Raw genomic sequence first — 26,047 nt, 5'->3', positions numbered from 1 at the left:
GATCTACAAGTCAAACTTAGTTTTTAGTGAGGTTTCTTTCGGTCTATAGTTTACTTAATTACATACATTTTCCGGCATTTTTTTTTATTTTAATTTTATTATAATTATAAAATAAAATATTTCTAAAGGTATAAATATAAATAATCAGGGAAGTTTGGGTAGGAAATTATAAATTCAATTTCAGAATAGTTTTTCAACAAGGTTTTCTAATTCTAAGAATACAATTTATTTAAATAATGATTTTTCATATATATTATTTAAGCTATAAGCTAATACTTTTTCATTGTACGCCTTAAAACGTATATATTTTTAAAATATATAATTTATCTATTTAAAATGTATATATAATTATATGTATCTGACTTAAATCAACAGAGCTCTTTGAAATTTCTAAGTAATTCCTTAACTAAAAGCTTATTTCTGCTTCACTAGCAATTCTGCATTTTCCCCTAGATTTCCCCATTCAAGTGGAATTATTAATTATGCCAAATGCAGCTCTTAATGCTAAAGGATTCAACCCCATCATACCTTTGCTCCGTAGTCCTGGGGCTAATCAGGAATTGTTGTGAGAGAATTATTCAGGAATTCTGGATATTTCCCCCTTTGCTATTTTCTGACTCTCTGTTGCTTTCTCTTTATTATTATTATTTTTTGTCGTTGGCATTACGATATTTATGTAAATTTATTGGACAACAAGAGGATTTCAATTAAAATGCAATCCAGACTGATTTAATAAAGGCGTATTTCAAAGGAGGCTTCGGTGTGGGCGTGTCACCGGCTGACGACAGGCAAAATAACTTTAAATTAATTAAAAACGCGACCGGCAAAAATGTTTTAAGCTTGCGATGACAACAAGGAAGGGAAGGGAAATCTCAGAGGAAATTGCCGGGTATGAGGGAGGGGGGGGGAAAATTCAGATGCGGTAGAGGGGAGAGGGAAAATTCAGGGAAGGATGCTGCAGCAAAAGACAGCACACACATCTAGGATGAGAGGGGCAAGAGAAGTTCTCTACGGGTTGCCAAGGCGCATCAATGTCGCGGAAATTAATTGAAATGAAGGCACATACACAGAGAGAAATTGAAGTGGTTTTTTGTAATAGAATATTTGATATAATTTTCAAGTGAAATCAATAAGCGAAAGGTGATCAAAATGTTTGCTAAATTATTATAGAAGAAGAAGAATTGTTATAGAACAAAGAGTAATTTTGAAGTGCTTAAATTATGTCTACAAAAGGATGTCAAATTTTCCCTTGTGTAGCTATTTTCCGAAGGACTTTAAAGGAGTTTTTCATCGGGAGGAAAAGGCAGGGTGGTGAGAGGTGGAAAAACTGCAGCCGATGCGCGTAAAATGAAATAAAGAAGTTGCATTCTCATGTCCTGCCATGAGCGCCTTGGTCTCGCCCTTCGGCGAAAAACTTGTTTTAGGCTGAAATGGAAATTTTTAGAAATCCCAGCCGAAGCACATTTTCAAGGGAAATTCAATAGCGTTATTGAAAAAAAAAGAGAAGTTGAAGACATTAATCAAGAATATGGAAATATGCTTTAAGCACTTAAAAAATATGGTAACAATGTGGAAGGATTTTGGTTAAAGCAATTTGTGTTCTTAAACGAGTTTTGATATGTTATGATATTGTAGTAATTTATAAAGTTGAAATTATTTATATAAATATTTTTATTTATTTCTAAACTATTACATTTCCCTCAACAATTAGAAAAATGAATAAAATGCCTAATGCCTTATATATATTTTCTTTATTTTATTTATATTACTAAAATAAAAATATGTAATATAAATATATATTAAGTTAATATATATATACAAACTTATATTACTAAAATAAAAATATGTAATATAAATATATATTAAGTTAATATATATATCTTATATATATTTTTTTCTTTTTTAATCACATTAAAAAAATATGGGATTCGACTTACCTTAATTTTTTTTCTAAAATTTTAATACTCTTTTTCTACAAAGGCAATTCAAATGAATAAGATGCCCAACGCCATATGATTTTGTTGTGCATTAAATTATATCAATTTAAAATAAATATATATAAGGTTAAGGAAAGATTTTAAGATCTTAAGATCTCATTAATATTAAAAATTCCAATTTAGGATCCAATTTCTTATAGATCTCCCAAAAAGTAAGAGCACTCTTTGCAAATGCAGTCCTGATTTATACACTAGCACTGATTATTTATGCTCCAAAGCCAAGTTGATTTCTGGCCACTGACCAGTTGGAGAAAATAGCCAGGCGAAAGAGATGGCTATAGACTGGGAGAAAGAGACGCAAATAGGGGGTGAGATAGCAAATGGGAAGGGAGCTTAAGCCAAAACATTACCGCACGTCTGCAAAGCTCCGCTTCAGTTCCTGCCCTCTGACCTCTCTCCACCTCCCCCCTCCGGAAAAGTTGCAGCCAACAAATGAAATTAAGCAAATAAATTTTGAGGCGGATTAGTTGTGGAGGGAAATGGGCGGAAAATGTTGGAAGGGAAAAATAAGAAGAGGAAAAAAAACGAGCCAAGAAGAAAAGCTATAGTTGAGAGAGTTTGAGCTATGAGATTACCCAAGAAACTATGTAGTTACTAAATGATATAAATATAAATCATAAACTATTTATATAAAGTAAATATAATATAACTTATAAATATAAAATATATATTTAATTATTTTATAGCTAAATTCCAAATGAATATACCCCATAATTTATTTTCAAATACCTCGTAGGAAAAAACTAAAGCAAGTAAACGAACTGCGGACCGTTTTGCGGCTTAGCGAGTTATCTGGCAAGTCGTTTAGACCTTTTCTATGTGCTTTTATATGGGGTTAGCCATTTTCCCAGCATTTTCCTGCACTGTCCGCCCCAAGGAAATTGCACACGAAATTTGAGTTTTCAAGTTGAAAATTGGAAGTCGTGCAGGTCCGCCAGCCATCCCATCGAGGCAATTAAAATGTTGAGTTCCGGGCCGGGAACTCAGAGCTTGAACTCCCGTCTCGTGGAGTTCTTTTGCAGCAGCACCTCCATTTCCCCCCCCCCCCCCATCCACATAAATTTTCCCACAATTTTCCCGCACTTCACATGTGAAGCAGTGGCGAGGAAAACAAATCCGAGCTCTTTATTCACTCAACGTTGGGAAGGGGAGGTAAAAAAAAAGAGGAAAAGGAACCGAGTTCAAAGTGCATGATGAGGACATCTTGGTACCCCGGAAAAGACGCCGCGAAAATGGCAACATACATTTTCCTTGGCTAAAAAATCAATCAACTGGTTTATGGAAATTTTCCCAGAGACAGGACTCGTTTATGTGACGGACTTTTTTTATGATGTACAATGTACACTTTTTTTTTTATATGGCACAACATTGTTTGAGTTGGGGGTGAAAAGGGAATGATGAAATTGCTTTTCATTTATCTTTGGCTTTTGACTAAATAGAGGAAATTATGCAATTTTGTGAAGATTATCATTAAAATATTGTTTGTTATTTTTTATAATATTATATAGCAATCTTTTAAGGGCGGATTCTTCTTTTAATAATTTTCTTTTAGGGGGGTATATATTATTTATTGTGTATATAATAAAATGAATGAGAAATGAGAGTTCTTCTAATATTTTAGGTATTATATTTATTAAAATTTTGTTTGACAAAAGTATATGGTAAAGACTTAATATTTAATTTTTCACATAATCATATTTCATGAAATTTAATTTAACAAAAGTATATAGTAAAGAGTTAAAATTTGAGATACGTTTATTAATGAAATATAAATACTTACTTGCTAAAAAATTTTATATTTACCAAGACATAGTTTATAGAGGGAATCTTTTTATTTAAACAAGCATAAAGTATATTATTTTCTATTATTAAATAATAAGTATTAAAAAATATAATATATTTCAACCTTAAATAGTAGGTATTACATTTCCCTTCCATTTTATATTATGAAACCATATTGTTACTTAAATTTTAATACCATTTTCCTGAAGAGCAGCCGCTGTGTGTGTGTGCACTCTTCTGAGTTTCCTAATTAAATTAGCCAGTAAAGTGTATGAAAAAAATCGCCATTTCTGGGAAAAGTATATTCATATATTTACCCCCTCAAAAAAGTGCATTAAAATAAAACTAACAAAAAATTTTCCTCTTTTTTCTGTCGTTGCAGGTGAGTGCAGTTTCTTTCATCTTTATTTCGGTTCTGTTCGGTTCGATTCATTTCCCTCCCGGGCTAAGCCAGACAAAATAGGAAAACAGGAGAGAGTCGCCGAAAGTTTTTATATTTTTTTTCTTGTGCAAAATAACTTTGTTGAGGCTTTTGTCTGTGGCCCTCGTCTAAGTAAGTAAGTAAAAGCGATTTTCTTTCCCCCCCTCCGCCCCATCTCAGAGATGCGTTTTCTTTACTTTTTCTTTTTGTTCGCCTTCTTGCCGGTGGGTTGAACCGAATATGTCAATGATAAATGGCATAATCTCTTTAGCCCACAACAAACTCACGTAGAGATTGTTGGGTGGCTCCATCGTAATGATATTGCACAAAAATTATGCTAATAGCTTAATGCCATCGCACTTAAGCGCTAAGACAGCAGGGCCCTAAGGATGACAAGGATGCTCAAGGATACTGGTGTCCTCGAGCAGGAGTCGTGATAGTGCCTATGGTTAGGTTACTGTAAATACCCTATAAAAGGGTATATAGCTTGGACTAAAACATATGATTGATGCATAAAATGGAGGCTTTGCTAAACTTTGTTCAGCTTGAGTATATTTAGATAACCTATAATAATATACAAGTTATATTATAAACATATATATAACTAATTGATAAACCATCTTTAATGATACGATTTTGTTGCTTAGAGCATACTATTTATTTCAAGGATATTTCAAGTCCTCGCATTAATTTAGTTTTCTCATTTGTCCTGTCGTCGTCGCGCCTTTGCAAAAACTTGGCTTCGGCTTCAATTTTGCTCCTCGGACTTGGAATTCGAGTTTTGCTTGGCCAGTTTTTGGTGTGTCTCTGCTCTGTGTGTGTGTTGTGTGTGTGTTGTGAGCTGACCCCAACACGGGGACTTTTTGGCAGCTGCGACCAGAACACAACAACAGCAATTGCAGTGGGCGGAATTGCTTTCGGGCCAAGCCAAAGGGCCAAAAGCTACGTACTACCAACTTTCCTGGCCTAATGTCTGTGTGTCTGCAGCTTCTGTAGTTCTTGTTGTTGCTGCAAAAACTTATGACCGGGCGAAACTTTCGTGAAGGAATCATTTTTGGATTGGCACAGATGTGACAAGAGGATAATACATATACAACAAGGACATCTTTGGGAATGGGAAGTCCAAACGCTTGGCATTTGAGGAAATGAAACGATCATGAATCCAAGAAGGCAGGGAATGTTAAGGGGAAGCTCACAGAGCAATGAAATATGATGAGAAATCTCAAGGAAACACACACACACAAAAGTGCGACTTAAGCTTAAAAGGATAAATATATAAAGCATTGAGAAATAAGGATATAGGTTTATTTGCAATGAGAAATAATTTAAACTTCTCTAAAATTGAAATGTATCATTACCAAAACTGGTTTAGAAGTTGACTTTATATTGTCTGGACTTTTATTTTCATAACTTATGCTAACTAGAAATATAAACACTCAACTGCCTTGGGATAAAAGTGGTTTGTAAATCTCTTAAAAAGAAAACTGTTGCCAAAGGCAGATGGTCAAAAGCGTAAGAAAAAATATATAAACCAAGAAAATGAAAAACGATTTAAGCTGTGTCAGCAAAAGAAATGATTTTTTAAGTACGCACCTAAGAAAAAACACAGCCCTCCGAAGCAAATACGCAGAAAATGTGAAAATGAAAAAATACAACAAAAAACAACAAAGTGAAAAACTGGAACAGTGAAATGCAACAAATAACCACAAAATATCCATCAGATGGCTGCAGAAACCACAGCCAAACAAAGCCGAAAAAAAAGAGAAAATAATATTAGCAAAAGAATGCATTATGGTCCGACGGGGGGAAATGTGAGGAAAAATTGGAAAAAACCAAATGATTTGCTGGGAAAATCACTTAGCTGCGCACATGAAAAGTGCCAAATCTACTGAAAAATGGGTGTAGGATAGGAGTAGGATAGCAGTAGGATTGGTGAAGGATAGGAGTAGGATTGGTATAGTATTGGTGTAGTTTTGGTGAAGGATTGGTGAAGGGTTGGTTGCGTTAGGTTCGATTAAGATTTGCTAAAAATGTTGGTCTTGAGGTTGGTGTAGGTTTGAAGTTACGTCGATATGATGTTGGTGTTAATGTTGTATGATTGGTGTAGAAGTTGGTGTTGATGTTGCTATTGTTGTAGATAATGGTGCTTCTTGGATACCTCATTTCTTGGGGAAAGCCAAAGTGAACATTCTCTAAAGGGTAGTTTTAAAAAATGAAGCAACAACCAAAAAAACCTGCCAAAGTAGTCATCGTCGTGCGCGTAGAAATTATATATATTATATTTTCGTTCAATTAATTTTGATTCTAAACTAACTAAGGAAGTCCTCACCAAACTGCTAAATATTTTATACATTTTTATATAAAACTATGTTGAAATTTACAAATTAAACTCCAGATGCTTGAAAGTTCCCACAACTAAATAGAAACCATCTAAATGTTTTATTTTCCATTTTTCTTTTTTCTTAGTAATAATTATATTTTACTAAGCATTTTCATTGGATTTTTTTGATTAGCTCACATCCTTTTTAAGATTGTTCTGCTAATTTGAAGAAAAATCTCCAACTTAAAAACTGGCTATATTGGAATTTATAACCCACAGGCTACCTTCTCTTCCAAAGTGCAATGTGCAACATCCAGGAAAATGTGGAGATTGCTTTTGGAGTTCAAATGGATGGAAGCGAAGCAGATGCAAGGCGGGGAGGGCTATTTGGGAACTTTTGGGCCGGACGGGGGTCGACCAGTTCATTTCATTGACATTATGATTGGAAGCTGTCGTCCTTCGCCTCACATTGTGCAAGTTATGTGGATGTACAGGATGTGATGTGGTGTGGCTCAGTGCCCACTGAATGACGATGATGATGATGGTGCTGCATTCTAGGATACCCCGAAAATTTCGGACAAACGGAAACGACACACCAAAAAAAAAAAAAGAAAAAGGAAACCCCCTCTGGCAAAATGTGCTCCTCAGTCAGTCAATGCTGACCACAGGTCAGCGGGATTATGGGGGTTAAGGGGTTTCAGCGCGGCTAAGAGGGTTAAGAGGGCAGGACAGGGCAGGAGGGGAATTTTAGTGAACGTTACACAGTGAGAACGCGGGCACAAAAAGCCAGTGAAGAGGCCAGACACATTTGCCACATCAGCAAATGATATCAAAAACGTTATTTCCAGGCGCAACTGCCAAAGGTAATGGGCCAAAAGTCGGTGGGGGGGGGGACCAGAAGGGATCCTTTCGCCACCAGCAATCACACCCATCGCACAATCAACCAGTCAGTCCAGTCACACACACACAGGACACACAGGACACTAAATTTGTGGCAAAAGGAGCGCAAAAACGGTCCACAAACTACGTACCTAATGATGGGTAAAGAGGGTTCATCAAGGGGCGTGGCGCATGTGGGCAACATCCTGGAAGGGGGCAGAACAGGACTCATATATGAATGTTGCTCAGCATTCCCGCACCCTTCCCCCTCTGCCATTCCCCACAAAATGGCAGCAAATCAAATTTAATTGAAGCACAAAAATCGGTTGCCTACTTTTGCGGGCAATGGAACGATTGCGCGTGACTTCCTCGTCACATTCACACCCACACACACACACAGACGGACAGTCGTTTAATTTAACCCATGGCCATGGCCAAAAGGGCTTCTAATTTGGTTTGAATATTCGATTCGATTCGAAGTTTGGAGCCAACTGTCCTGGCAATCGGCTCAATTATATCCGGCGCGGCTTACCACCTTGACCAAACGATCGTGGGACAGTTTGCGAAAGGTTTTGCCAAAAACGGGAAATTTAATTATAAGAATTTGTGGGAATTTTATCATTATATTTAGGTATGAAAGTTTAAATAGTTGGTATTAAAAGAATGGATATTTAGAGAGGAAAATTTAATTTTAAAATTCGTGGAATTTTAGCTTTATATTAAGGTTAATTCATTTAAAAAGCTTCAAAGTATAAAAAAATCGTTTAATGGTATTCGTAGAGGGTAGTTTAAATAATTGAATGCACCCTTAGATCAATGTTTAGTTATTGAAATAGTTTGTATAATTTGAAAGGAATTTTAAAGAGGGAAATTTAATTGGGGAAAGCAAGGGAATTGAGTATTTATATTAGGGTAAGAAAATTACAATAGTTGCTGTAAATTAAAGGGACTTTTAAGAATACACGTAGAGGAAATTTAAATTGAGAAGTATCTGAAAATTATATTATATTATTATTATTTTTGTTTATTTTTTTATAAAGTTTCTGTAACATAATTAGAAAGAATTTTTCATTTTTCCTTTATTTTTATTAAGTATTTCCAATAGTATCGAAAATTTAAAAAAAGACTTTAAAGAATACACATAGAGAGAAAGTCAAATAAAGAAATTAATAAGTAAAATAGTTAATATAATAACAACGAAGTTTTAAATATAAATGATCTTTGAGGTAAAAGAATGCGTGGAAAATCTGTTAATTATTTTCAGATATTGTAATTCAAATTGTTTCTATAAAGAGGAAGATTTTAAAGAATCAATGCAATTTGATTTTTATAATGAAGATTAACAATTAAAGTAGTTGATTAATAAAATAGGATGTTTTAGAGCATAAAAAAGTATAAATCTAAATATAAAAGATTGTCTGGCAATTTTTTTTCTAATAACCTAGTTTAATGATTTAAATAGTTATAATTAGAAGATAATTAGAAGAATATTTCATCTCTATTTACAAACAGGGTTACATAGTTAAATTAATACTTGGGGGGTTTGTGATATATTTTTTAATAAAGTAATGAAATAGTTGCTATAATTATGAAGGATATTAATAGGCACTTCGTTAATGGTAATTATGAAAAAATACCTGTATATTGAACCCATATATCATCAATCAATAGAGATTTTTAAAGGCATACAAACTTTGCCTTTCCAAAGTCATCGTCTCATTCATTTCGTTGTCTGCCTTAGGTTTTTCTTGGTTTTCTCACAATTTTCTTGGTAAGTCCTCAGCAGGGATTTATTTTCCTTCCTCCTTCCTACTTTTTCTTCGTTTTTATTTTCCTCCCATTGCGGTTCGGTTGAGTTCAGTCCATTGACCTGCCATTTTGTGTGGATTTTACTTGGCCTTCTCAGTTGTTTCCTTTTGGCAATTAATTTAGTGATTTACTTAATTTCTTTTCTTGTATTTCGAACACGAACTATGGTCTTGTTCAAAATTTTTTTTGATTGATGCACTCCCATATACGATACGAGTGGTTTTCCATCCATTTTGCCCATTCGATTCGATTTTTCGCATTACTCATACGCCCCGTGGCCAAGATTTCACTTTATCAAACTTCAAGTTGCGTTTTCATTAAGTCGAAACACATCAGCATTTTTCCGGACCTAGTTGCTGCTTGTTTATCCAATCCCTCTTGCCTTTGGGCCATTTCATTTGCATTCTTCACTGGCTTTCAGCTTTCAGCTTTCAGCTTTTCTTTACCATTTTCCTTTTGTTTTGTGTGTGTGTGTGTGTGTGTGTGCTTGCCCCCTTTTCCGCTTTCCAGCAATTTGGTAGAGCAACAAATGATGCGTAAGAAATGCTTTAATAAATTCGGCAACAGTTTTTCCCCTCTCTCTCAATGGTGGTAGTTTTTCATTTTCCATTTTCCGAGCCCCCCTTTTCTGGGCCATTTCACTGGCAAAAGTCTTTAAGGTGCGGGTGTGTGACTCTCTCTGTGTGTGCTTGTAGTATTTTATAGTTTTCTGGCCGCACATCTATTCCGTTTGTTTAAGGGCTAATAAATATTTTAGCGGCCTTTTCAGTGTGTGTATTTGAGTGTGTGTTGTGTGTGGGGTGGCGGTGCAGAAAAATATGTTTGCAGCAGTTGGAAACAAACGAGCGAGCAAACGAGTTGAGTAAATCAAGCCGCACTTCCGCTCCAAGCTTCGCTTCTCGTTTGGCTTTGGTTTGGGTTTGGGTTTCCAAACCGAAACCTACTACTACTAGGAAGCACAACCCTTTTCCTGGCAACCAGCGCCCCTGAAAAGAGTCCTTGTTGCCCCCTCCTTTTTTGCAAAAAGGAATATAGAGAGAGAGAGAGAGATAGAGCTCTCTTCTCTTCCTGCTTTTGTTTGTCTGCTGTCTGCTTTCTAACTGAATGAAAGCCTTGGCGCGTTGACTGATTTCGAATGGATTTTGCACGCCTCGCATGTGTGAGTTTTCTCACTGAGAAATCTGAATTCCAAGAAGGTAAATTCCTGGGGAACTCTTGAAAAATAATAAGCTGGAGAAAAGAGAAAGTAAAAAATAATTAAATTCCAAGTGATACTTATGTACTTTAATTATAAATAAGACTAAGAATGCATTTTCAATATGCTTACAAATAATTTTATTTCATTTCAAATGATAATGCTTTTCATTGAAATTGAAATAAATAATTATAAAGTGTACAAGCTTCAGTTGCTTCTACATACATATATTTTTAGCTTTTTCAGCTTAAAACTAAATATAAAATTTATAAGATTAGAAAAAAAGCCTATTTCGGTAGCACGAAATTTCTATAACCTTGTATTGAAAATCGATCATAGCTTAGCCAAAATTGCATTAAATTCCATGTGGAACACATTTCTATGCTAGTTTTTGTTAGGTTAAAAAATCTGCACACTTAGCTAAAATTTTAAAATTTTTCAAAATTTTAATGATTTAACCCCTTTCCTTTTTTACAAAAAAATTAACAATTTTTGAAAATTTGCTTTTTCTTTCGGAGATTTTCCAGAAAGATTCGCTTGTTGATGCCAATCAAGAATATATATGATTTATAGGGTCGGAAAAGATTTCTTCACTTAGTTACAAGCTTCTGACTGAAATTATAATACCCTGCAATGCTTTAATAAAGCATATAAAAAACTGCAGATTTTTATCTTTCATAAAAAAAAAGAAATCTTAAAATCTCCAGGAACGTTAGTAAAAAGATTAATCTTTGTACAGAAATCTATTTTTTAGTTTGATAAAATTTCTAACAACACCAAACTTGATATTAAATATTTTATTTAAAGAGAGTTTTCAATGCTTCATAATTTTATTTAACATTATAAAGAATCATTATTTAGATATTGTTTTCAATTCTGAATTATTTAAAGACATGTTTTATTACTTAATAATTTCATTTAATATTATAATGAATCATTATTTAAATATTGTTTTCAATTCTGAATTATTTAAAGACATGATTCAATGCTTAATAATTTTTTTTAACATTATAATGAATAATTATTTAAAAATAGTTTTCAATGTCAATTTATTTTAAGACTTGTTTCAATGTTTAATAATTTCATTTAATATGATGAATGAATAATTTTTTAATTTTAATTTTTGAAGACCTGTTTCAATATTAAATAATTTGATTCAATGCCTTAAATTATATTTATTTAAAAAATAGTATTCCATGCTAAATTTGTTTATTGATTTACCTTGAGCTTCTGATATTTCAAAATTATATTTCTCATAAATAACAGAAAGAGTTTTCTAATTCAATATACATTTTAATTTAAAATAAATCATATATATAGATATATATTTTATAAATTTACCTCCTTGGAGCTCCCTTATTTTTCTCAGTGCACCTGATTGTTGGGTAGTGTGTTGGAGTCACAAAATCCCGTAGGTGCAAAATAGCGCACTCCAGACAACGAAGCACGTTCACGTTCACATTTGTATTTTTTTCTTTCTTTTTTGTTTCTTGTTTTCTTTTTTATTGTTGTTGTTGTTTCCTCCTTTTTGTTGCTGCCGCCGTTGTTTCTCTGCTCATTTTTGTGTGTTTATTTGTTTTTGTTCAGAGTAGGAACAATACAGGAAAGGGTATCTTGGGTATGCAGACGAGCAATGTGCTCAGTAAGCGGAAAATTCGATCTGGGAAATGCAAAGGTTCTTTACAAAGCTCCTTTTTTATAAATAAATAAGAATTTCTTAAATTTTTTTTTGGTTTGCATACAATTAAAATAAATAAGAGGTAAAAGGGTTCAAACAAAAGGGAAACAATATATTAAAGAAAAACACTTCATAAAATTTTTTTAGGTAAGAGTAAAAAGTAAAATTCTGAAATTGAATAGAAAGCTGATTATATATCTAAGGGCCTATTTAAGAGTTAATTACTTAACTAAAAAAAATATATATTATTGATATTTAAAGCAAAATGTAACTCAAAATCACCAAAGTTCGAAAAAATACCCTGTACAGGTCATCAATTAGTTGAGCTTCCCCAACTTTCTCCTCTCTACGGCTTGGCTGTCCTGCCACAGTAAAGCCTCGACTGAGGTTTTTGCGTTAGTTTAAGGAGCAACTGGGAGAAGGAAAGGAAGAAGTCAGGGAAAAAGAAAATCAGAGAGGAGAAGTATAAGGAGAAAGAGTAGGAAAAAAAAAAAAAAAAAAACAGAGAGGGGGGGAAAATTGTGCGGCAAAATAAAATAAACCAAAGTGTTGGAAGAGACGCACTTCTGGGATTGGTTTGGAACACGCCGGGCTTTTCTTCCGATTTTTCCGGCTTTCTTTTTTTTTTGTATCCTTTATGTTTTTTTGCATTTGTTTTTTTGTTTTTTTTTTTTTTTTTGCCTTTAGCCCCGTTGGGGAACACGAATGCGATGTGCTTAAGCGGAAAACATCATTTTGCTGCTGGTATTGCAGGTTGCAGATTGCATGTTGCATGTTTGCTGTTGCTGTGCACCACTGACATCCTGCGACTTATTGAGGTGTTAAGCTAAACACAATTCCAATATTGGAAAGCAAAACAATGGCATGAAAGACACAAGAGGATAACAAAAGGAAACGGTACAAATGAGATGCCAGGACTACTTGAATGGTCAGTGTGTTGGCGCCTTCGGGTTGGATTTATGCCTGTACCAATGCGGCGTATACTTGATATTGCGGATACTTGATATTGATGTTGTTGAGCCTGAATCCCACAAAGGAAAACGTGATAATCAAGAAGGCAAAAAAAAAAACCAAAAAAAAGCCAAGACAAGACATAAGCTGATTGCTTCTGTTGGCTAAATGTATACATACATACTCGTCCAGCGATATATAGTTATGTGTTTGGGATAGAACAACTTGATTTCTGATCATATATCAAAGTTGGAGGGGCAGAGAAGGGAATTCCCCTTACTAGAGATGTGTGTGGCTGAAGTCCTGTTGATTTCCGGTCTTGCCAGCTGCTTCATGTGCATGTGTGTTCATGTTTGGCTTGTATATGGGTTCCTCTTCCTGAGTGCTGAGTAATGTGACCAGATCTAAATATTATAGAGTGTCAGGAAGAACTAAGAGAATAATTTATTGTAACATAGAATATTATACATTAACATTTTAAGGTTTATAAGATCATGTAGAGCTTTAAGTTATATATTTATTTTATTTTCTTAAATAGACAGCTTTCCTACTTACTTTTCCTGGCTGCACTATCCCCTACTCCTGTTTTTTTTTTTTGACATTTTGCTGAGCACAGCAAATTAGCATGCAGCCAACATGTGTTCGGCTGTCAGCCTGGCAGTCCTTCAGCCACTCCCCTTATTCCCAAGTAAGTGTGTCACATTAAATGATACGCATCACTTGACACCAAAATGTGCGAAAGAAGAAAAGCTAAAGCCGTGTGGCGGGAAAAACAGGGAAAATATATATATATAAATGGGAAAAGGAAAAGAAGGAAGGGGGTTGTAAGTTCAGGAAAATTACGCCTTTTCCGTCTTAGTTTCTTAATGAGTTGTTGAAGATGCAAGCATATGTATGTACAAGAAAAAATCAATATACCGAGGGAATATTTTGCAAAATGAAATACGCAAAAAAAGGGTTTTCTCAAAAAAATATGGGGAGATGTAAATGGCAACAAAACGGAAGTTGATTCTAAGTTGTTAGCCCCTAGAGAGGAAAAGCCAAAGAACGGGAAAACTAGAAACGGACTCTAAGATACCCTTATATCAGCAAGGACCTTAGTACGGCTTGTAACCAAAATACCCTTTAACTATAGGGTATGCGGAGGAAAAGTGCCGAGGAAAAAAAAAACAAATAAAAGTCGATGGCGGCAAGGGGCTAAGACAAACAAACAAGCAAAGGTCCAAGACAAGAGGTGACAGGAAACAGGAAACAGAGGATGCAGAACGTGCTCAAGTTCGGGACATTCATATGCATATATACATATATATAGAGTAAGATATACATATGTATAATATATATATATATATGTATATAGCAGACAAGTAGGCCCCGACTCCACTTTATGTGACAGTGGAATATCGGTTGGCACAGTCCTAGTCGGCCTGTCAAGCCTACACATTCCAGTTGAATCATTTTGTGGAAACCTCACGGAAGAAACTTTTTTATAAACCAAAACACACCCCCCAAAATTTTCAGTTAGAACTGAAAGGCTAGGCAGCGCGACACAAAAAGGCTGCAATCAATTTAAAATCGAAGTCACTCAAAATGATGACACAGTCCAAGATGCGATCGTTGAAAACCGTGAAGACTCGCAAGTCTTTACGCAAAAGTAAGGTCAAAAAGCTAAGCTTCAAGGCGACCAGTTCGAGGCGTAACGCAAGACCTTCGATGCGTTCGGGTGTCAAAGGACGTATGAGGCGCTCACCGATGCGAGCTCAGGTGCCCACCACTGTCAAGAGAATGTCACAGAAGAAGAAATCGATCAAGTACAAGAAATCCAAGGGTACCACTCCCAAGATCAATCTAATTGATGCCAGTCCCGGGGAAAAGGGAAAGAAACCCATCGGGACTAATGTGGTTTTCTTCGCCAAGGACTCGGCGAGGAAGAGCGATATAAGAATGGCAAAACCACCAGTATTTTCCACCATGAAAATAAGTCGCCTAACATCCAGACTTATGAACCAGGGCTCGAGGGCTCGCGAGGGTGTTGACTTCTTTTGCAATCTTGGCCAGAGGGTCCACCAATCGAAGCCGGTTTTGAAGCAAAAGAGGCTACGAGATGGTGAGCAAGGCGTTACCAAAAGAATTGTCGGATGTAGACCGATGGCAGGCAGGTTGGAAGCCGTCAGATTGGAAGCTGGCAGATTGAAGGCAGGCGGTTTGGGTGCGGCTGTGGCAAAAGTAAATGGACTATTGGCCGGTGGACCGAAAGTGGGCATTAAGAGGGGCATTGACTTGGCTGAAATTCCCCGCGGAACTGAACTGACACGAGCCGTGGGTATTGGGAGCCTGTGTCCGGGTCCTGTACTCAACAGTAGTGCCAGTATGGCCGCCAAGGATGTGGTGGTGCCACTAACCAATCGACTGCCCATCATTGATTTCATCTCCACCAACGAATTCAACAAGATGACCAAGACCCAAAAGAGCCCACGACGGCGTAATCGTTGATTTTGGGTGGCACAAAACGAGTGACGAAATGTACAGAACTATTCAACTGTTTACAAATTTGTTGTATAAATTATCAAATACTTTTCGTTAGTCAGGTGCCATAATGAAACCCTCCACCTTCTCTAATTCGATTCCAGAAATAAAGGAATATTTATAATATATTGAATTTTAATAATATTTAAGAGTGACGAGTAAAATACACTAAAAAAAGTGACTAAAGTAAATTATTAGTAACGCATGCAGTAAACCATAACGATTTATGAACAACTTCTGATAAACTATAAAAGACTGTAGACTGTACAAGTACATAAAAAACTTACAAGTAACGAGTGAAGCAAAACGCCATGAGCCATGGAACAACGACGAGTCCTTATGCAACCGCAACGAGTAAAATGAAGTTTTAACGAGAAACGAATGACTATCAACGAATGCTGCTACGGGTAATGAATTTAGCAATCAACGATTGTGTGTGTGTGCAGGATCTCAAGAGCAAACAACTTATTTGCACAACTTTCAAGCGATCGCAAAACATTTTCATTTTGCTTGGTTTATTTGGACATACCAGGAATACATATTCCCAAATGAAATTGTTGGACAAGATGGAATGGGAATGGCAATGGCAATGGGAATGGGTTTCTGGCTTGGAATTAGGATGAGGAGGGTGCAAAAAGGGGTTTTCCTCGTCCTGCTACGATTGGGGGCAGCGAGGTCGACTGCGCCAGTAAGCGAACTTTTGCGCAAATTATCTGCGTCGCGTTTATTTCGCGCAAACAAATCGCAAAACTTTTGCAGACGGCGACCCAGCGACTTTGCCTTCTGCCTTCTTCTCCCGAATCTCATCATCATCCTGGTCTGGGTCCGGGTCCGGGTCCTGGTCCTCGTTCTGCTCCTGGTCCTGGTCCTGGTCCTGCTCCTGGTCCTAGTACAGTTGTAAAACTTTTGCCGGTACAAAAGTTTTTTTGGAAGGAGTCGCCTTCTTCGACTTCAGAAATCCCAGCTCCCAGCTCTCCGGCTTTCTTTCAGCTTTCGGGGGCATCTTGCAGCAATTTACGGGTCTTGGGGAACTTGAGAAACGAATGGAAGATGGAAACCAGGCAATTGATGCACCACCTCCTGAAGAACGGGTGAAGGGTGAAAAAGGTTGCGCCATTGAGTTTGGGATTGGGGAAGGAAAATTCTTGCCACCATTTTTGTTGTTGTTGCAGCTCCGAGTTTTCCGGCTTGTTTTCATTTTCGGTGCCGGAGAATTTGCATTTTAGCCAGAAGGGCAAGAAGACGACGATTGCGGCTTTTAACCGCAAACCGAACGGAAATTGAGATTCATTTAATTCATTGTGCGCCGGGCTGAATTTTTGGGATAACAAGTGGGTATGCTGGGCAAGAAAAGGGTTAAGAAGTGTATTACAGAGAGAGAAATTTAAGGAAAATTGGTTGGGTTGTATAGGAAAATGTATTATTATGTGTAATTAATCAGCTGAATATATATTATTGAACAATTAATATTTAATGGTATAAGTTTTTATAATACTTGCAGATATACATAATAATATTAAAATACATAATATTTAAAAGGCTTTAAACATTTATGTCAGTGTTTAGTTTACCTAATTTTGCTAAAATCATTGATCTATTTTTTTCTTTTAATTAAAATGAAACCATTGAATGGAAGTTGAATTATTGAATATTTTTTGACTTGAGTTTTTAAATTATTAGCTATGATATTCAAATTATTTAAAGAACTACTTCTTGTTGTAATATTTAACATTATTAATGTATGGTTTCAATTTGAGCGCTATATTTTTGATATTTTAACAATCAAAATTAGGGAAAGGATAACAAGGAAAATTATTAACAAACCATTACGAATATTTAAGATATTGAATGTTATATCAATGTCAAATAACCTTTGTTCATTTAAATTCCAAGCTATTGCTTAACATTTTCCCTGCAAGCTCCTTTCTATTTTCTCTCCGTGTACTCGAAACTTCGTTGACTGGCATAATCATAGAGGGGAACCCCCAGGAAAGTTAAGCAGGACCAAGGAGGTGGCGCTGCAGCAGCCATGGCGGACAACAGTTAAATGACTGCTGCAGCCACGTCAGCGGCAACGCCTTTGCTAATATTTATGCCCCGGGCTTTTAAATCAGCAGCAGGACGCCGGGCAACAGTGTCCGCATTCGAAAGGACCCTTTAGAATAACAAAAAAAAAATATATAAAAAAAGAATCCTTGATTGCATGAAGAAGCAAGCAGAGCATCGAAGATGCCAATTGGAATGCTGAATAGATTCTCTCTTTTTATTGTCCAGCGAAGTGAGCCCAAATTGGCCATGGTAGGAAGGATATTAAAAGGATTTCTGAAGAGTTGGGATATATATTTTAGGATTTATATTATATTAAATAATTTTTTATTTACGAAAGCAGGTTTTTGGTACAGTCTGTTTCACCAGCAAACTTTTTTACCGATCAGACTTTAACCTTTACGAAATTCAGGCTTAGGAATTTTAAGGACACTTTTACCAATAACTTTCTTGTAATTTTAATTACAAATTATTTTTTAATATTGATTTAAAAATGAGAAGGATATTAAAAGGATTACTGAAGAGTTGGGATATATATTTTAGGATTTATATTATATTAAAAAATTTTTTTGTTTACGAAAGCAGGTTTTTGGTACAGTCTGTTTCACCAGCAAACTTCTTTACCGATCAGACTTTAACCTTTACGAAATTCAGACTTGGGAATTTTAAGGACACTTTTACCAATAACTTGCCTGTAATTTAAATTACAAATTATTTAGTAATATTGATTTAAGAATTTTAAACCAGATACAACCAATTATTTGCTGCATTTTAGGCTATTTTCCAAGTAAATCTCTTAGAAGAATTTTTGGTTTGTCCATATCCTGGTCTCAAAATATATGTTAGGTGAATGTGTACATATGGATTTTCCAATCATAAAATGAGCTCGTGTTCTAAATGGATATATTGGACTGCCAATGGGGGGGGGGGGGAGGACGAAGGACTTCAGCCTGACATCCTTCGAGTTAAACGCACAAATGCAAGTCGGTTATTTGAATGGGCTAGCAGCGGCAATTGATAAAGCAATTATGCAGGATGCAAGTGAGACTGGATGGCATTCAGGTCATATATGTGTGTGAGAGTCCTTCTCTCTCTCACTCTATCGATAGCTCCCTCTCTTTCATTTAGTATCCTTCGTTCTCTCTCTCTCTCTCAGTTCGAGTTGCAGTTCCCATTTCGACCTGCTTATTGAACGCAATTACCTGACACAGTTCTGTTCAGTTTACGCAAAAACGATGTCAATGCACGGGTCAAAGTTCAGCCAACAAAAAGGGAGAAGCCCAAAAGAGACAGCCATATGGATAGCTAGTGAAAGAGATAGAGCGAGTGTGTGTGGGTGTGCGGAACTTTCCTTTTCAGGACTTTGTTAATTAGGCAAACCCCTGTCCCAGATTCCACAAAATCTGATTCGCTACACACCAGGGCCCCCAGAGAGTGCGACCGCCCAACCAATTGACCCAGTAATCCAAGCCAGATAAACTTTAACAAAATAAGGATAAAAAAAGCATTGAAAACAACGAAATAACAAAAGTGCAATATTAAAAAACACAAGTGCAAAAATCGAATTGCAATGCCAACAAGCTGGAAACTGAAACTGAAATGACCGAGGAGGTTACGACAGAAAAACTAGAAAGGAAGCTAACTTTTTTATACCCTGTGAATGGCTCTCTCTAGGAGTATACATTCTACACTGATTGGTAAAATTTTGCAAGCAGTTAAAGTTCTTGTTAAGGGATTTTTTTGTCTTTCTGTTGAGAAGTTTTTGGTTAAGCTGTTTTTCAAGAAAAATTAATCAATAATAATTGTTTTTAAAGACTTGCTCTTTACAGCACAATTGTGTGATTAACAGCACTCTATTATCTTATTTTGTACAGATATAAAAATATATTTTATGATCAGTTTATTTCATTATTTATATAGAAATATAATATAATATATTTTATGATCAGTTTATTTCATTATTTATACAAAAGTAAAACTATAAATAATATTAAAATTATTGTCAAGAAACCTTCGAGCAGAAGTGTCCTCCGTGTTCCGTGTTCGCAAAAGGACAATTAAATAATCGTTGTGAAATTACTCCATACATAAAGAACTATAATGGGATTTCTGGGAATTATGCCATCTATAAATGATGATGTGCCACTGCCAACGATGACCCTAAGGACAACGATTACAGGGTAGATATGGGAAGTGCGGGAAAGAGGACATCCGTCCAGAGTGACCTCGACCCGGCTATAACTTGTGTTTGGCGGCCCATTGTTTTGGCCGATTCTCCAGTATTTTTTTTTGTTTTTGTTTTTTATCGGGACATTGTGTGGGTTTTTTGTATATTTTCGTAGGGGGGGAGGAATGAGTTGACCAGCAGCCAGTTATCGCAATCGCAATTGCTATCCATTTCATTTACCGCAGGACAAATTTTTATTGCTGACCCAAGCAGCAAGCGGCAAGGACAACGGCATGGCATTGTTTCAATTCATATATATAGACATACAATATATATATATATATATAAAATTGCCGGAAAAGTTGCTGCAATTGTCCTCATTTTCTTTCAGTTAACAACGATTTTATTGTTGTGCAACATTTTACATAAATAACAAGAACAGCACCAGCTCAGCTCAGCTCAGCTCAGGACAGGACGACAGGACATAAAGACAACAGACCCCAACCCATGTCCCATGTCCGTTTTGACAGTCGTCAAGTGCATTGTGCACTTTGCTAAAAACAATTTTGCATTTCCCCCACAAATACTACGACGATACTGTGGAAATTCTCATTCCGTGTTCAGTGTTTCAGTGTTCGTCAGTCAAGGGCACTTCACTGAATGTTTTCTGAATAAACGAGCGAGTCCTTGTACATATTCATACGAGTAGTAGGCTGTACCGCACTCATGTCGGTGTTTGAGTGGCCGTGTAACCACAGAAAGTCAAAAGCCTATTTAATTATGTTGACAATATGCAAAAATAACTAACCATGAACAGGGCAACAAGAATAATTGCATTTCATCCTGCGGTCCGTACTTTATTTTTATTATATGTACATTCAAACCGTCACATGTCACTTTGTGATTAGAGGAATTTTTGTATTAGCATTGGATTTAGCAAGTCTATTCCTCTATTATTTGTAAATTAGAAATTCTTAGTCTTGGACTGGTTGCGGTTTGTGCACACTTTTTGTTGCCCAATTGTGTGAATTTAACCTGCTCAAGTAATTGAATTTTGTATGTTAAAGATTGAAGAATTTTGTTGGGCTTTAAATAATGAAATTGTAAAGATTTAATCACAGGAATCGATTTAAGCTACTTCAACATGGGAAAGATTTATTATTTAAGTCAATTTTCCATACTATTGCCATAAATGCAATGTTATATACATTTGTCATAAGTTGGTGATTTGTTCTAAAGGCTTTTTCAATTGTTTAAATTAAATTTGATAATTTGTAAAATCAATTATAATAATTCACACCTGTGATTAATCTCATGATTTGTTTTTCTCTAAAAAATATATTTATCAAAGAAATTGATTGTGTGGTTATTGTGAAATGAAATTAAATGAGTCTGATTGTTATATTTGTGACATTTGATATGCATTTGAGGTGCTCTATCATTTTAGTTATTAAATTAAATAATTAATTATGTACTAATATAATAAATTGTAATAGACTTAAAAAGTTACATTATTGATAAAACAGAAAGTGTGTATTATATATATTCCTATCTTTTGAGATGAACAATACAAGCATCTTAAACTTTGTGCACTCCTATGTATTATATTCGAATTACTTAAATTATTACTTTTATAGGCCTCACTTTACCCATTGTCCAAGTAGTTTACAAAGCTTATGCTTTGCTGAATTTAATTAGAGACAGATCCACTGATATTGACGATTTGCTTAACCCATTTACAGCATCCCAGGCACGATTCGCGGTCACATAATGCGATTCATAATGATGATGATGGCGAGGCGTGTTAGTTAAGGGAGTCCAATTGTTTCACAGACAATGAATGTCATGTGGTGATTAGCATTTTGAACTGCCAACTTGTGGGGGCAGATTAACTGCGACTGCTTTTGGGGGACTTAAGGATAGAGGGATGGGTTAAGGGACTTACTGGTCCTGGGGCAGAGTGTCGCCAACAATATAGCTGCCTTCAGTTTGTCGTAATTTGAATGCCAGACTCTGACTCTGACTCTGACTCTTGGCCTTATTGTTGTCACATCAAATGCGGCGACTTGGCAATTTATGCTGACAGAATGGCTATGGCTTTGGCCTCCTCCTCCCCTTCCTAATTGGATAACATAATATTTAACTAATTTATTTGATATATATACATATATGTATATATACTTGTGATAAATGGCACAATGCCATGTCAGGCATTTAAATGGAAATTCCAAACTGCAATTGCAATTTATGTATGTCAGAAAGGCATTTCTGACATGACAAGCCAGACGAGTGGAGACTCAAAACCAGAAGCCAAAAAGCCCAGAGCCCAGAGCCCAGAGCCCAGAGCCCAGAGCCCAGAGCCCAGAGCCCAGAGCCCAGAGCCCAAAGACCAGACACCATCTCATTCCCCTTGACTGGAAAGCAATTGTGGGGGCGTGGCCTAATCAAATTATCGCAAAATTCAATGAATTTCAAATGAGCAAAGTCGGACAAGACGTCTTTGAGAGACGCTCTCAGCTCAAGTGGATTTCGATGCGATGCGATGCTGATTGCCGGCGAACAATTATTTGATTTAATTTAAACTCGAAGATTGTCCTGATGAATTGTCCAGTGGGGGTGGGAGATGGCTCTAAATGATGATGGGATTAAGTCAAGATCGAACTGTGTTGTTTGGCTGCTTTCTAATTCAATTAAAATGATAATGGTGGAAAGTCATTAATTAGTATTGAGAAGAATAATACTTAAGCTACTGAATTACACAGCTTCTAAGCAAAAGAACCTGTTTATATACTTGTATTATAACCATATTACTTTTAAATATTTGTTTTCATCTAGAAACCAAGTAATATTTCATGTTCTTAATGTATAAGATACACAAACCGCAAAAGTAACCACTAATGATGGTCTATGGCCTTCCCCTAATACGAATTTATTGATGTATAAACATGTTAGGCACAATTTCTGGCCATATATAATTAAGTCAGTGGACTTTTCCCGGGATTCCCCCATATATATGTACATGTATATATTTCTTTCTTTTTTTCATCTACTACCAAAAACTAATTGAAGCTCAGCACATTCCCTGCCCAAAATACACACTCACAGCATAGAGAGGACCATTAGGGAACCACTTGAGTGTAGCAATGTGTCAATTAACAATTTGCGCGCACTGTGTTTATGATGCCAGACCGGGTTCGTTGGTTGGTTCGTTGGGAGTGAAGTGGACCAAACACTGGGTGCTAAATGATGCTGCAACTGCCCTGCCCAACTCTCTCCTGACCCTGACAAATTTATGCGCATCATTAGAGCTAAATATCTATATTGAAACGGGGGGGAAAGTCTGTGTGTATGCAGAGAGAGAAATTCAATTGATTGGGTATTAAATTTTAGAAATATTTAAATGTAAAATTATCAGTATATCATATCATACTAGATTATTATACTTTAAAAAATGTTTAAAGTACTTTCTAGATACAAAAAGTATACTTATTACACTTAATAAATATAGAAAATTCTACCTATATGATTATATAAATTCTATTCAATCAATTGCTTGTATTTTCTCACAGTGTCTATATTATATTCATAGTCACACGGATGTGTTTTTGCTGGGCCCAATTGTTGTAGACAAATGCCCAGCTAAGTCCACTCAATTTGTTTGTTTTCTCGAACATTTAAGTGGCTCAAGTGGCCAAGCTAAATTCCCAATTGCTGTACATGTTGTAAATAAGTGTTAATAGCAACCCCAAAAAGCCACCCCCATTGCCCACCTCGGCGACCCAGCATTTCGTTTGATGAGCTCAAGTGAGAAATTACTATTAGAATAGGTGTGGACAGTTGTCTAACTTGAGGACTTGTGTGTGTGTGTGACTAGGGTTTTTTATTGTCATTATTTAACCATTTTTTTTTTTTTTTGTAGGGATTAGAATATAAATAAGAAGATTTAACAGAGTTGATAAGTTATACTAAAATATTTTAAATAATACAAAACAAAAAACAACTTTACCTTAAAATTTTTATGGCATTATTTAACCATTTTTAAGTTTTATGATATAAACAACAAGATTTAATAAAGTTGATAAGTTATACTAAAAAATTAAAATAATTTTGTACAAATTTTTTTCATTTTCCTATATATCATCCGATTGTTCCTATGGCAGCTATATATATAGCCCACCGATTCGCCATGCTCCCACTTATATACCAGTAAAATTATATAGAAAAATAACTCCATAGATTCATTCATATAGCTTAAATTTCTTCGAAAACAAATCTCGCACATCTGGGCCTATAATTCCCAATTGGTTCTAACATCCCCGGAACAAAGTGACTTCTGCCAGCCAGGTCTGAGATATGTGTTGTGCTTCAAAAGTTGCATGTCATTGTTTATTAGTGTTCATAGATAGTTACTGATCACACATACTTACTAGGCATAGATTCTTACTGATCATAGTTACTTAATGTTCATGGAAACTAACTAATCATAGTTAATTACTGGTCATAGATACTTACTGATCATAGTTACCTCCTGGTCAAAGTTACTTACTATTCATAAATACTTACTGATCATAGTTATTTAATGGTCATAGCTAATTACTGTTCCGAGTTACTTACTGGTCATAGATACTTACTGGTCATAGTTAATTAATGATTATTGTTCTGTATATCGTCCGATTGTTTCTATGTCAGCTATATATACATATGTATATATATATGGTCCACCGATTCGCCATGCTCAGAATTATATAGTAGTTAAATTATATAGACTAATGACTCCATAGTTTCATTTAAATAGCTTGCTCTTTAATGTTTCAAAACAAATCTCGCACATGTATATGATTCCCAACTAGTTCTAACATCCCCGGAACGGAGTGTCTTCAGCCGGCCAGGTCTCAGATATGTGTTGTGTTCCAAAAGTTGCAAGTCATTGTTTATTAGTGTTCAAAGTTAGTAACTGATCTACATACTTACTGGTGATAGGTAATTAATGATCATAGATAACAACAATAGTACTAGTATTATTGATAAATAGATATTTTCTGCCATACCAGAACTTTGTCCATGTATTCCACTCCATTTATTGAATAAAATATCGAGTTATCTATATTTATAGCAACGTTAGAAATTCGATTTATTTATCGACTTATTATGCTTATGTCGACTCTTTATCTTTATTCTGAAATTTCCTGACATCCCTAATTAGAATCCTGTATATTTAATTAAACATTTCAATTAACAATTAGGTTTAGTTGAATTACTATTAGTTATACTGTGGCTACCAAAGCCCCCTTCTCACATTTTGCAATCCGTCAAACCGTCAATAACAGGCAGGCCAATTGCGAATTGGCTTGGCCAATTAGGCAAATCAAACTTGGCCCCTCTGTGCGAGGCATTTGGCCAAAAGCCACCGCACAAACAGTGGGAAAAGCTAATCAAAGGCCGCCGACCGACAAAAGGAATGAATGAACGAATGAATGAATGATCCCTAAAAGGGTGTGAAAAGCGCGAAGGACTCCTAGTCCGATGAGGTGACGAAATCGCATTACAACTATTAAAGCTCACACACACACTGAGCACCCATCCATCGCAATTTGGATTTCCCAGACAGACAGTTTGTGACTTTTTCAGCACCGCTTTCCGCGTTTTCCCTCCTCGTTTTGTTTGGCAGCCAATTGTCTAACATAGACTTAAAGGCTTAAAGCGCAAATAATCCACTAGGCCAATTGAGGGGGCTTTTTATGGTCGGTGAGGGGGGCGCTAGGGTCGGGCCATTCAATCAATGAAAATGAAAATGAAATGAGATGAGATGAGATGAGATGAGGGGTGTGTGTGATGGGTGTGAGTGTGTGCGCACTTATTCATTCATTTGTGTACTAATAGGCGCACAATCAGACCAAATGACAGACAATCAGTCAAACAAACAGACAAATATACACACACGTATGTATGCCCGCACACACCCGCACACACACACACCAGCACACACACACATACCCTGAGACAAACAAACATTCAAACAAACAAAAGCGGTCGACGATGGCAGACAACAAACGACATTATCTAAAGTCAACAGCACCAACAAATCACACGCATTCACAAAACAGTCTCTTTTGAAAAAATAGTAAATGTCCTTATTTTTTTTTAATTTAAATAAATATAGTAAAGGGTAATTTGCAATTTATAAGCCAAATTTATATTAATAAAACACGTTTTATTACGATTTTTTTTATTAAACAAATATACAAGTGAAGGAAGAAGTGGATTTTAAACAACAAATTT

The 26,047-nt window shown here is 35.7% G+C and overlaps 1 protein-coding gene and 1 long non-coding RNA gene across 2 annotated transcripts in view; both read left to right on the top strand.

Annotated features, from left to right (window-relative positions):
* LOC147642739 (uncharacterized) overlaps positions 1 to 26,047 on the top strand; it is a 77,413-nt gene that overhangs the window by 28,659 nt on the left and 22,707 nt on the right. The gene's annotated exons all lie outside the window — the stretch shown is intronic.
* LOC110191971 (uncharacterized) lies at positions 12,701 to 15,681 on the top strand. The gene has a single exon (XM_020962988.2). The coding sequence runs from the start codon at positions 14,620 to 14,622 to the stop codon at positions 15,520 to 15,522; it is 903 nt and encodes a 300-aa protein (XP_020818647.2). The 5' UTR covers positions 12,701 to 14,619; the 3' UTR covers positions 15,523 to 15,681.

Source organism: Drosophila serrata, unplaced genomic scaffold (assembly GCF_035046125.1).
Source record: "Drosophila serrata isolate PLE 108 unplaced genomic scaffold, ASM3504612v1 contig_362, whole genome shotgun sequence".
Taxonomy (NCBI): Eukaryota; Metazoa; Arthropoda; class Insecta; order Diptera; family Drosophilidae; genus Drosophila; species Drosophila serrata.
The sequence above is the reverse complement of the archived record's forward strand: the minus strand, read 5'-3'. Positions and strand labels throughout refer to the sequence as shown.

Bases quoted from the DNA above. Each gene is read 5' to 3' on its own strand.
- LOC110191971 (XM_020962988.2), top strand. From the start codon at position 14,620: ATGATGACACAGTCCAAGATGCGATCGTTGAAAACCGTGAAGACTCGC.